This window comes from Rana temporaria, chromosome 5 (assembly GCF_905171775.1).
Source record: "Rana temporaria chromosome 5, aRanTem1.1, whole genome shotgun sequence".
In the NCBI taxonomy this organism is placed as follows: domain Eukaryota; kingdom Metazoa; phylum Chordata; class Amphibia; order Anura; family Ranidae; genus Rana; species Rana temporaria.
In genome coordinates, this window is record NC_053493.1 from 325,123,863 (window position 1) to 325,136,542 (window position 12,680).

Here is a 12,680-nt window from a genome sequence, read left to right on the forward strand (position 1 = left end):
CGGGACATACTGGGAACGGGAGGCCGGGACATACTGGGAACAGGAGGCCGGGACATACTGGGAACGGGAGGCCGGGACATACTGGGAACGGGAGGCCGGGACATACTGGGAACGGGAGGCCTGGGACATACTGGGAACGGGAGGCCTGGGACATACTGGGAACATGAGGCCGGGACATACTGGGAACATGAGGCCGGGACATACTGGGAACATGAGGCCGGGACATACTGGGAACATGAGGCCGGGACATACTGGGAACATGAGGCCGGGACATACTGGGAACATGAGGCCGGGACATACTGGGAACATGAGGCCGGGACATACTGGGAACATGAGGCCGGGACATACTGGGAACATGAGGCCGGGACATACTGGGAACATGAGGCCGGGACATACTGGGAACATGAGGCCGGGACATACTGGGAACATGAGGCCGGGACATACTGGGAACATGAGGCCGGGACATACTGGGAACATGAGGCCGGGACATACTGGGAACATGAGGCCGGGACATACTGGGAACATGAGGCCGGGACATACTGGGAACATGAGGCCGGGACATACTGGGAACATGAGGCCGGGACATACAGGGAACATGAGGCCGGGACATACAGGGAACATGAGGCCGGGACATACTGGGAACATGAGGCTGGGACATTCTGGGAACATGAGGCTGGGACATTCTGGGAACATGAGGCTGGGACATTCTGGGAACATGAGGCTGGGACATTCTGGGAACATGAGGCTGGGACATTCTGGGAACATGAGGCTGGGACATTCTGGGAACATGAGGCTGGGACATACTGGGAACATGAGGCTGGGACATACTGGGAACAGGAGGCTGGAAGCAGGCTGGGACATACTGGGAAAAGGAGGCTAGGAGCAGGCTCAGACACAAGGAAATAAAAGGAGATCACTGGAGGCAAAGGAAAACACTAGATAAAGTTGTTGAGAACTCAGGGCATCTCACTGGAAGTGTGTGGATGTGTTGCTCAAACTCTGAACAAAAAGCAATGTTAGCTCTTTCAGACAACACCCCCTCTGGGATTGGATGGAAGCTGGTGGCTGCACACATAGGGGAAGACCCAGCGCTGGAGCATAGAAAAAGCAGGTGTGACTCTATGAAAAGACCCTAAAGCTAAAAACCCCCCCCCCCCCCCCCCCCCCACACCTCGCCTACATGAGGGGTCAAAATTACAGAGACAACTGTGCGACTCCCTTGTCTGTTTTAATAATTTTTTTTCTCATCAGCATTTGCCCATCAATGGGAACTTCTATTATTACAAATATTCAACTATTGATATGATTAATGATTAACAATTAATATAGTAGAAAACTAGAACATCTGTGACACATACACTAAATTATCACAGCAGTGACAGCATTTTATCATCTACTGCCATGTTTGTATAATTACCTGTGCAAGTCAATTTCTCCTTCATATGTTACAGGGTGAAACACTGCAAACAAAAATAAAAAAAAAATCTTGCATTAAAATGCACTTTTCATGTTGCACAAACTTTCTATTTTATTTTTGCCAGTTGAAGTGTAAAGAAGTGAAAACATGGTAAATAGACAGGATGCTAAAAAAGCACAAAAAAACAAACCAATGAAGAAATGATGACATCCGGAAAAACATCAACTATGCCAAATTAGCAGGCAGCGAATTCTCCAGTGTCCTTCCAAAAGAAATGATTATGCCTGGTCCAGAATGGTTTGAGAACACTTTACTGGCCCGGATTCAGAAAGGAGATACGACGGCGTATCTCCGGATACGCCGTCGTATCTCTGAGTGTGCGGGGTCGTAACTATGCGACTGATTCATAGAATCAGTTACGCATAGATTTCCCTAAGATCCGACCGGCGTAAGTGTCTTACACCGTTGTATCTTAGGCTGCATATTTACGCTGGCCGCTAGATGGCGCTTTCGTATAGTTACGCGATGAATATGCCAATTAGTTAGATACGCCGATTCAGAAACGTACGTCCGCCCGGCGCATTTTTTTACGTCGTTTACGTTAGGCTTTTTTCGGCGTAAAGTTACCCCTGCTATATGAGGCGTAGCCAATGTTAAGTAAGGACGTCGTTCCCGCGTCGAGTTTTGAAAATTTTACGACGTTTGCGTAAGTCGTTCGCGAATAGGGCTGTAAGCAAGTTACGTTCACGTCTAAAGCAATGATGACTTGCGGCGAAATTTCGAGCATGCGCACTGGGATTTTTTCACGAACGGCGCATGCGCCGTTCGTAAAATACGTCAAATACGTGGGGTCACAGTGAATTTAAATAAAACACGCCCACATCATCCACATTTGAATTAGGCGGGCTTTCGCCGACACACATACGTTACGCCGACGTAACTAAGGGCGCAAGTTCTTTCTGAATACGGAAATTGCGCCCTAATTTACGGCGGTGTACCGTATCTGAGATACGTTACGCCACCCGGAAAGATACACCAATGTATCTGAATCCGGCCCACAGTTTTCATGGGAAAAAAAGGTGGCTCACTAAACTGGAGACAAAATGGAGGAAAAGAGTTCAAGCTTTTCAGAGCTCACTGGCTGCATGCTTGTTCCCAGCGACCAGCGAAGTGGATCAAGTATCAGGATAACCCAGTAGCCCGATTAATAAAATAAAAGCAATGGCAGCAGTGACATTTCTATCTTCACAGGTTTGATTTAAGCCTATATTTTATTGAATGTTTTCCCTAGGTACTTTTTGATTGGCAAGCCTATTTTCTAGGGTTATTGATACTTTAACCTCTTGCCGACCGCCACATGTTGATATATGTCGGCAGAATGGCACGGGCAGGCAAATGGGCATACCTGTACGTCCCTTTAAAATCTGCCGCCCAGCTAGTGCAAGCCTGCCTCGTGAGTGCGCCCGCGGGTCCCGGGAACTCGATGTTCCCGGGTGGGCCGCGATTGCGGTCGGCAAAGGCAGAAACAGGGGGATGACTTTGTAAACAAGGCATTCCCCTGTTCTGCCTAGTGACATGTCAGGGATCTACTGTTCCCTGAGATCGGGAACAGTGATAGGGGGAGGAGCCACCAGTGACACATCAGCTAACAGTTAGGATCCCTCCATAGGACACAACCCCTTCAGCGCCCCCTAGTGGTTAACTCCTTCACTGCCAGTGTAATTTTTACAGTAATCAGTGCATTTTTATAGCATTGATCGTTGTAAAAATGACAATGGTTCCAAAAATGTGTCAAAAGTGTCCGCCATAAAGTTGCAGTCATGATAAAATCGCCGATTTTTACTAGTAAAAAAATACATTTTAAAAATGCCCTAAATCCATCACCCATTTTGTAGATGCTATAAATTTTGCGCAAACCAATCAATATATGCGGATTGTGATTTTTTTTAACAAAAATATGTAGAAGAATACATATCGGTCTAAACTGAGAAAAATCATTGCTTTTTTTTATTTGGGATATTATAGCAAAAACATACAAAATATTGCTTTGTTTTTTTCAAAATTGTTGCTCTTTTTTTGTTTATAGTGAAACAAACGCAAAGGTGATCAAATACCACCAAAATAAAGCTCTATTTGTGGGAAAAAAAGAATGTTGATTTGTTTGGGGAGCCACGTCGCTCGACCGCGCAATTTTCAGTTAAAGCGAAGCAGTGCCGAGTTGCAAAAAGTGGCCCAGTCATTTGGCAGCCAAATGGTTCGGGACTGAAGTGGTTAAAAATTATAAATAAGAGACCATGATAACAAAAAAGTCAAAACCGTATTAGTCATTTACCATTGCACTATAATAGCTTTAGTTCAATTTTATTCAGATATGTTAAATGTTTCCAAACTGGCTTTCTATATTATTTTCCATCATTTGATCACTTCATTTTAATAAGGACGTTTCTATAATACAGCCTTTGCAGAGCATAAGAAAGCCCAGCAGTGCCGGCTCCAACTGTCTCTTTCCAACTGCAGCTTCTTACTGAACTGCATTAAGGCTCTGTTTCCACTACTGCGAGTTGTTGTGCGACTTGACACATGTGGAGTTGCATGACAAGTCAAAACCCATGTATTTCAATGGTCCCCGTTCTAATTGGTGCGAATCAAGTCACAGCGACTCCAAAAAAGTTTATTGCACCACTTTGTTCCAACTTCAGTACGACTTGTTCTCACATGGTTTTCACCGGTCGCATCACATCGCATGAAAAATTGCATTGCAAAGTCGCATTGTAAATCACGCGACTTTGGGGTTGCAATCGTGGACATTTTTTTTCTTTTTTCCATTCAACCAGAGGGTTGAGAAAGTGTCCCTCTTCTGATATATTCAGCTTTGAATAGAAGATCACAATTACAACTTCTTAGTAACTCGAAAAAAATGACATGGCACTACTGCACCACCTGCTGGCTGCAATTAAATATGAAATATTGAATATACTGTATCCATTTCATATACACCTGTCCCAAAAAGACACAAATAAATGTAAAGGTTTTAATGCTTAAACTGGAGTATAGTGAGAAAATTAATACAAAAGCAGATGAGACATTACCTGCTACAATAAGGACCGGCTTATGCCATATTGTCAAACAATACAAAAATGTCAAACCCACCACTCTAACTTTCATATTATTAAGAAAAAATCTGTAAGGCACAAAGTATCCAATACTACTAGAAATTTCTTGTGCTAGAATACTTTGGTAATACAGATAATAAAAGGTATAAAAGCATCTATAGACCAGCAGTACTGATTTATTTTTCAATACGTTTTTTACATCAGCGTTTTGCAGGACAAGCAAAATGTTTTAATACATTTTTCCTTGATATACAAGCGATGTCTTGATATACAAGTAGTGCCATGTCACAACTGAGTATAAAAAAGAAGAAAGGAGCCTCTAAGTGTAGCAATATGGTTACATTTTTTACAACTTAAGCCCCGGACCATATTGCTGGACAAAGACCAGAGCAATTTTTGCAATTTGGCACTGCGTCACTTTAAGTGACAATTGCGCGGTCGTGCAACGTGGCACCCAAACAAAATTGGCGTTTAATTATTTTCCCACAAATAGAGCTTTCTTTTGGTGGTATTTGGTCACCTCTGCTGTTTTTCGTTTTTGCGCTATAAACAAAAATAGAGCGACAATTTTGAAAAAAAATTATATTTTTTACTTTTTACCAGAATAAATATCCCCCAAAAATATATAAAAAAACTTTTTTTTCCCTCACTTTAGGCCGATACGTATTCTTCTACATATTTTTAGTAAAAAAAAAAAAAAAACGCAATAAGCGTTTATTGATTGGTTTGGGGTAGTTTTATGGCATTTTTATTAATATATATTTTTACTAGTAATGGCGGCGATAAGCGATTTTTTTTCGGTACTGCGACATTATGGCGGACACTTCGGACACTTTTGACAGCATTAGCATTTTTATAGCGATCAGTGCTATAAAAATGCATCGATTACTATAAAAATGCCACTGGCAGGGAAGGGGTTAACACTAGGGGTCGGGGAAAGGGTTAAGTATGTTCCCTGGGTGTGTTCTAACTGTAGGGGGGGGGTGGGACTCACTAGGGGAAATGACTGATCGCTGTTCATACATTTCGCCCCTGACAGGCCCGGGAGCAGCTCCCGGTCCCCACTCTGTAACGAGCGATCGCGGGTGCCGGGCACGCGCTCTGGGTTAGGGGGCGCGCCCCTAGTGGCCGCTTCGAGAGCAGACGTTATACTACGTGCTCTCGCGCAGGAGAGCCGACCTCCCGCCGCAGAACTGCGGCAGCTGGTCGGCATGTAGTTAATGAAGGTACAACATTTAGCAACTTAAATGCTTTGATATACAAGTGCTTTGGATTACAAGCATGTTTCTGGAACGAATTATGCTCGCAAACCAAGGTTTTACTGTATATATTTAACCCAGACACATAAAGCTACATTTATACAGGTGACCAGGGTCCGTAAATTGCTGCGTTCATAGGCAATTAAATGGCGACCTCTGGACAGGGTAACCCTCTGTGCTTTGGTCACATACAAACTGGGCGATTAGTTGTGGGCAGAACTGTACAAAAATTCCAACTTTGGACGCACACTGTATCCAGGGTCAGTTGAAGGCTCTATTGACTCCTTCAGTTGAGTGGTCCATGTGAACAATGGCTGCGCTGGCCATTGGTTTTCAAATGTGACAGCTTCCGCTGACAGCTCCTACAGTTTGCGCACAGCGTGTGCAGGCAGCATTTAGAACCACTGGAGAGAATCTACCGATTGTGCAGCCGTGTGAATGCAACCAATGAGGACAGAAAAGTGAATAAAACTAAATAAGAAAAAGGAGGAAAAGAGAAGTGAGTAGAAAGAAGTGCAACAAGAGGATAGAAGGGTAAAAGTGAGAAAGAAGGAGAAAATGGCAGACAAGAGAGCTGGCAGCAGCTTTTTTTATTTATTATTATAAAAGATCAATCAGGTGCTTCCGCTGCCCATCTAGAACACAAAAAGCCGGATTCAAGAAGCAATTGCGCCTGTGTAACCGTAGGTTACACAGCGCAATTGCTTACTTGCCCCGGCGTAACGAGTGCTCCTGATTCAGGAACCTCGTTACGCCGACTGCAGCCTAAGATCTGCGCGGCATAAGGCTCTTATGCCCGCATATCTTAGGCTGCATTCTTGCGGTGGACGCTAGGTGGCGTTCACGTTGCGCTCAGTGTATAGTATGCAAATTGCATACTAACATCGATTCACAACGTTGCGCGAGCCCCGTGAATGGCGCTGGACGCCATTCACGTTCACTTTGAAGCAAATGACGTCCTTGCGACGTCATTTGCCGCAATGCACGTCGGGAAAGTTTCCCGACGGAGCATGCGCGCTACGAACGGCGCGGAAACGCGCCTAATTTAAAATGATTTCCGCCCCCTACGGGATCATTTAAATTGCGTGCTCTAGCGCCAGGCATTTTGCCGGCGCGCCAGCGCAATTCACGGTGCTTCTGCTCCGTGAATCAAGGGCAGCAGAGCAAATTTGCGGGGGCGCAGGGCAAAAACATTGCCCTGCGCCTCCGTAAATCATGGGCAATTCTACCTGAATCCGGCCCAAAGATAGCAGAAAGGCTGCTGTGCTTGAAATATAAATCTACAAAACCAAACACATAAACATAAGAAGGTGGCAGAGTTCTGGCGAGTGCTGATCTCTACAGATATGGCACTTTTAAGCCTCGTACACACAGATGTTGTCAACGGCACACAATTGTCAGCCAACGTAGTGACATACTACGTGGAATTTCAGCTCTTGAGCGCCACTCTTTGGGCACCTTCTGCTAATGTAGTGTTTGGCCAGCATTGATTCCAAGCATGCGTGTTTGTACTTTTCACTTTTGTGTGACGGACTCGAGTACCGACGATATGGAAATCTGACAACAGACCATTATCTGCCAAAAACTAGCCTCCCATCCAACATTTGTTGGCTGAAAGTTGGACAAAAATTGTCTGAGGGAGCGTACCAACGGTTGGATTTTGTCATGACACAATCCCTTGCCAACAATCGGATGACGTGTACGAGGCTTTAGTGTTTAAAGGGGTTTGTAGGTCACCTATAACCAAGTATTGACATGTATTCATAAAAACAAGTGCTTCCTACCATTACTGGCAGCAACCGCTTCACTTCCTCTCTGCTTACAGCCAAATATCAAATCGATCCATTCATGGAGATGATCGGAGACATACTGGCTTTCCAGAGCTTCTGTGTTTTTCTGCAGAAAATCTTCTGGATCTAATTAGAGAATGAGGACATGTATAAGCCTCATGGATGATACAAACTCTTACACAGTTTATACAGTTGCATGCCAGAACACAGATTAGGACTACGTTACCCGAGGCCCATGGGGGAAGCTCTACGTCATCCACCAGCTTTCCTCCTTGTCTCTTCCCCAGCTCCAGGTTCAAACTGTTCAACAGGAAACGCCCGTCATTTCCAAAAAACTCTGGAACTAACTAACAATATCAGCCGAGTTATGAAAAGAAAAAAAGCAAACCAGTGCAGTACAGAGTAATATAAATGGGAATTACCTCTTTGAAGTCTGTCACACCATCTAAACAATTTCTCCATGTCTCTGCAATACTAGAAATGAGAGGTAGAAAATGTTACATCCTTTATGTCCTCACTACAGAGCACATTATGCTGATAAAGTAAACATTTTTGCACTATATTACCACAAGTATTGGGACGCCTGCCTTCACAAACACATGAAATTTAATGGCATCCCAGTCTTCGTCCTAAGGTTCAATATTGAGTTGGCCCACCCTTTACAGCTAGAACAACTTCAACTCTTCTGGGAAGGCTGTCCACAAGGTTTAGGAGTGTGTCTATGGGAATGTTTGACTATTCTTCCAGAAGCCCATTTGTGAGATCAGGCACGGATATTGAACAAAAAGGCCTGGCTCTCAGGCCGCATACACATGGTCGATCCATCCAATGAGAATGGTCCGGCAGACCCTTATCATTGGTTCACCGCTGAAGCAGACCGATGGTCTGATGTGCGTACACACCATCAGTTCAAAAACCGATCGGGTCAGAACGCGGTGACGTAAAACACAACGACGTGCTGAAAAAAACGAAGTGCATTGCTTCCAAGCATGCGTTGACTTGATTCTGAGCAAGCGCAGGTTTTGAACCGATGCTTTTGTGTACTAACCATCGGTTTTGACCGATGGTCAGCCGTCCATCGGTTCGATTTAAAGAAAGTTCTCTAATTTTTGTCCGAAGGACAACAGACCGATGGGCCGTACACACGGACGGTTGGGACCGATGAAACTGTACTTCAGGCCGTTTTCATCGGTGGTAGTGTCCACTCACTCCAATTCATCCCAAAGATGTTCTATCAGGTTGAGGTCAGGACTGTGCAGGCCACTCAAGTTCCTCCATGCCAATCTGACCCAATGAGTACATCCATGTCTTTATGAACCTTGCTTTGTGCACTGGCGCAGTCATGTTGGAACAGGAAAGGGCCATCCTCAAACTGTTCCCACAAAGTTGAGAGCATGAAATTGTCCAAAATGTCTTGGTATGCCGACCCCTTAAGAGTTCCCTTCACTGGAACTAAGGGGCCAAGCCAACTCAAGATTGAACCCTATGGACTAAGACTGGGATGCTATTAGTATGCGAGTGTAATATGCATATGAGTGTAAAGGTAGGCATCCCAACACTTTTGATAAAATAGTGTAAGTAGCATTATCACCAGAAGCATTCTCACCTGTTGAACATCCTGTCCGCGTGGTCGTACTTTCCATTCTGGATACAAAGCATGTACTCTGGGGCTGAAAAAAAAAAAAAAAAAAAAAAAGGGAGGAGGGTACTTTAGATATTTACTAAAAACATAGGGCCAGATTCACAGAACAAATTCGCCGGAGTATCTACTGATACTCCGGCGTATTTTCAAATTTGCCGCGTCGTATCTTAGTTTATGATTCACAAACAAGATACGACGGCTTTTGGCCAAGATCCGACAGGCTTTCGGCTTTGTACACCTTCGGATCTTAGGCTGCAATACTTCAGCTGCCGCTGGGTGGAGTTTGCGTCGTTTTCCAGCGTCGGGTATGCAAATTAGCATTTACGGCGATCCACGAACCTACTCGCGTGCGTTTCCCGTTGCAAAGTTAAGCAATCTTTTTCATTGCTTAACTTTACACCAGCCATGGCCGTCATTCCCGCTTCAAATTTTAAAATGTTTTTTTTTTTTTTTTTCGGCGTAAGTATGGTTTAAGTACGTTATGCACGTCGCCATTCACAAACACGTCGGGGCGCCATAATTTCGTGCAAAGCACGTCGGGAAAATTGCGAACAGAGCATGCGCAGAACGTTCGGCGCGGGAGCGCACCTAATTTAAATGGTACACGCCCCATTTGAATTAGGCGGGCTTGCGCCGGACGTCTTTACGATACACCGCCGCAAGTTTACAGGTAAGTGTTTTGTGAATCAGGCACGCTGAAAACTTGCGGCGGTGTAACGTAAACACGATACGTTACGCCATCAGAGTTCTACGAGAATCTGGCCCATAGACCTTAAAGTGCAAGTCAAGGATCGATCTAACTATGCCTAAAACTGCTCCCTTCTACTTTCTAAATCCTATTCTAACTACTCTGTAAAAAGAAGATGCTTAAACCTACTTATGCTGAGGGCAATCTGCTGAGGGCAATCTGCTCCGGTCACATAATCTCCCCAGTGGCTGGCTTCAGTGGACAGGAGAGATCGCCGAAACACTGGCTACATGTAATGCCTGTGCAGTGATGTCACCCATAGGCTTACTATGGGGCCTCTGTTTTCAGCTTTCCCTCATCTCTCCTAAAGCCGCTGCTGGGAGCTGATCATGTGGCCGGATCATAGCTCCCTCAGAATAACTATAAGCAGCTTCCTTTTACTGGGTAGTTAGAATAGGTCAGGGCCGTCTTTAATATGGTTTGGGCCCTGGGCAAACATTTTTTTTGGGCCCCCCTCCAGCTTATTTTGGGCCTGGCTGGTTCACATGTATGTTTTGGCGGCCCTCATTTGTATAGGCACAGCAGCCCATTGATTTGAATGGGCTGCCATGCCTTCGTTTCCTGCAGAAAAAAGGTGCATTCAGCATTTTAAAAATACAGTTGCCTTGAAATCCATTCTGCTTTTGCACCATGCTACTTACCTGCAGTTCTTGCGCACACAAACGCACTGTGTTTTTAAAAGCGTGACCTAAACGTCTAAAAATGCAGCAAGTTTGACAGTGCGGGAACTGCAGATAAGTCACAGCAGACAGCAGAATGGACAGACAGTGCTGTATTTCAGTGCTTGATGGGCATAGGCGTGCCGTGTGTGCAGCCTATTACATGAGGCATGCGCTTTTCTTTGCAGGAAACACAGGCATTGTCGGCCCATTCAAATGAATGGGCTGCTGTGCCTGCGCAAATGTGGGCCGCCAAAACACATACATGTGAACCAGCCAGGCCCAAAATAAGCCCATCAAGCAGTTAAATACAGACAGTAATGCCATGTGCTCTGAGGCCTTACTCAGCCTGGACTGCAGGTCTGGTCTGTGATTTAAAGAGTTCCTCTATTTTACACATGGCATGGCATGGGGTCCCATGGTGCTAAAGCAGAATGGACAGGCGGTGCTGTGACCCCCATGCCATGCCATGTGTAAAATAGAGGAACTTTTTAAAACACTGACCAGACCTGCAGTGAATCATCAAATATTATAAAGACTTTGGGCACACTCTACAGAAAACTTCTATTTACAATATATAGATTAGCAAACAGTGACATACCTTGAGGAGCAGGACATGAAGAAGTCAGCCTCGGGAAGAGCAAACTGGGGATGTTATAAAATCACATTCTAATTCACTTTTATATACAAGCAGCACCCAGTGGCAGGAAGGCAGAAGTGCACGTCTAAAGGGAAGCCAGGGGTGCTGTACATTTTTTAAACACTGGGAAGGGAAGCAGTACTGTCACTGGCTGCCTGCCGCTGATGATTTTCAGCCTGATTTGTGGGCAGCACAGGGGCTTAACGGGCGACAGGGCCGCCATCAGGAATTATGGGGCCACTTACACAGCTTCAGGCATGGGCCCCCTGGAGCAGAGAACCGGGATGGGGGGGTGCTGCCGCCTGAAATTGAGAAGCAGGGGGGGGCTGCCGCGAATTTAGAAGCGGGGGACCCTTTACAAAAAAAGAAAGAAAGAAATAAAGAAAAATATATATAAAAAAAGGGGTGTAGCCATCCGGGGCCCTGGGGACCTCTGGGCCCTTTAATAAAAAGAAAAAAAGAAATAAAAAATATATATAAGGAATATATTTTAAAAAGAGGGTTGCCATCTGGGGCCCTAGGAACCTCTGGGCCCTTTAATAATGTTTTTTTAATAAAAATAAATTACAAAAAAAATAGGGTTGCCATTCAGGACCTCTGGGCCCTTTAATAAAAAATAAAAAAATATATATAAAAAATAAACATTTATAAAAAAAAGGGGGGTTGCCATCCAGGGCCCTGGGGACCTCTGGGCCCTTTAATAAAAAAAAATATATATAAAGAAAAATAAAAAAATAAACATTTATAAAAAAAATAAAGGGTGTTTGCCACATGGGGCCCTGGGGACCTCTGAGCCCTTTAATAAAAAAAAAAAAAAAATATATATATATATATATATATATATATATATATATATATATATATATATATATATATATATATATATATATATATATATATATATATATATATGTTTTTTTATAAAAAAAAAGGGGGGTTGCCATCCGGGGCCCTGGGGACCTCTGGGTCCTTTAATAATAATAATAATAATAATAATAATAACATTTATATAATATATAAAAATAAAAGAAATAAAGAAATATATAAAAAAATATTTTTTTTATAAAAAAAAGGGGGTTGTCATCCGGGGCCCTGGGGAACTACGGGCCCCTGGGGACCCCCAGACCTCTAAAAAAAATTGTCCCTTTAATAAAAAATAAAATAAAAATATATTAAAAAAAATTGTCCCTTTAATAAAAAATAAAATAAAAATATATTAAAAAAAATTGTCCCTTTAATAAAAAATAAAAATATATTAAAAAAAAATATTTTTTTTATTTAAAAATAAATAAAAAAAGGGGGATTGCCATCTGGGGCCCTGTGGGCCTCCGGGCCCCTGGGGACCTCCGAACCCCTAAAAAAAAAAAAAAAAAAAAAATTTTTTTTTTTTTTTTTTTTTTTAAAGGGGGTTG

At 43.7% G+C, this 12,680-nt stretch overlaps 1 protein-coding gene across 1 annotated transcript in view; it reads right to left on the bottom strand.

The window, feature by feature from the left end:
- NSMAF (neutral sphingomyelinase activation associated factor) overlaps nucleotides 1-12,680 on the bottom strand; it is a 158,286-nt gene that overhangs the window by 48,920 nt on the left and 96,686 nt on the right. Inside the window, exons 16-20 of the mRNA XM_040354247.1 lie at nucleotides 9,186-9,249; nucleotides 8,002-8,053; nucleotides 7,806-7,926; nucleotides 7,574-7,705; nucleotides 1,418-1,460 (exon numbers count right to left, since the gene is read on the bottom strand). Coding sequence (XP_040210181.1) covers nucleotides 1,418-1,460; nucleotides 7,574-7,705; nucleotides 7,806-7,926; nucleotides 8,002-8,053; nucleotides 9,186-9,249 — 412 coding nt within the window. The remainder of the gene's footprint in view (nucleotides 1-1,417; nucleotides 1,461-7,573; nucleotides 7,706-7,805; nucleotides 7,927-8,001; nucleotides 8,054-9,185; nucleotides 9,250-12,680) is intronic.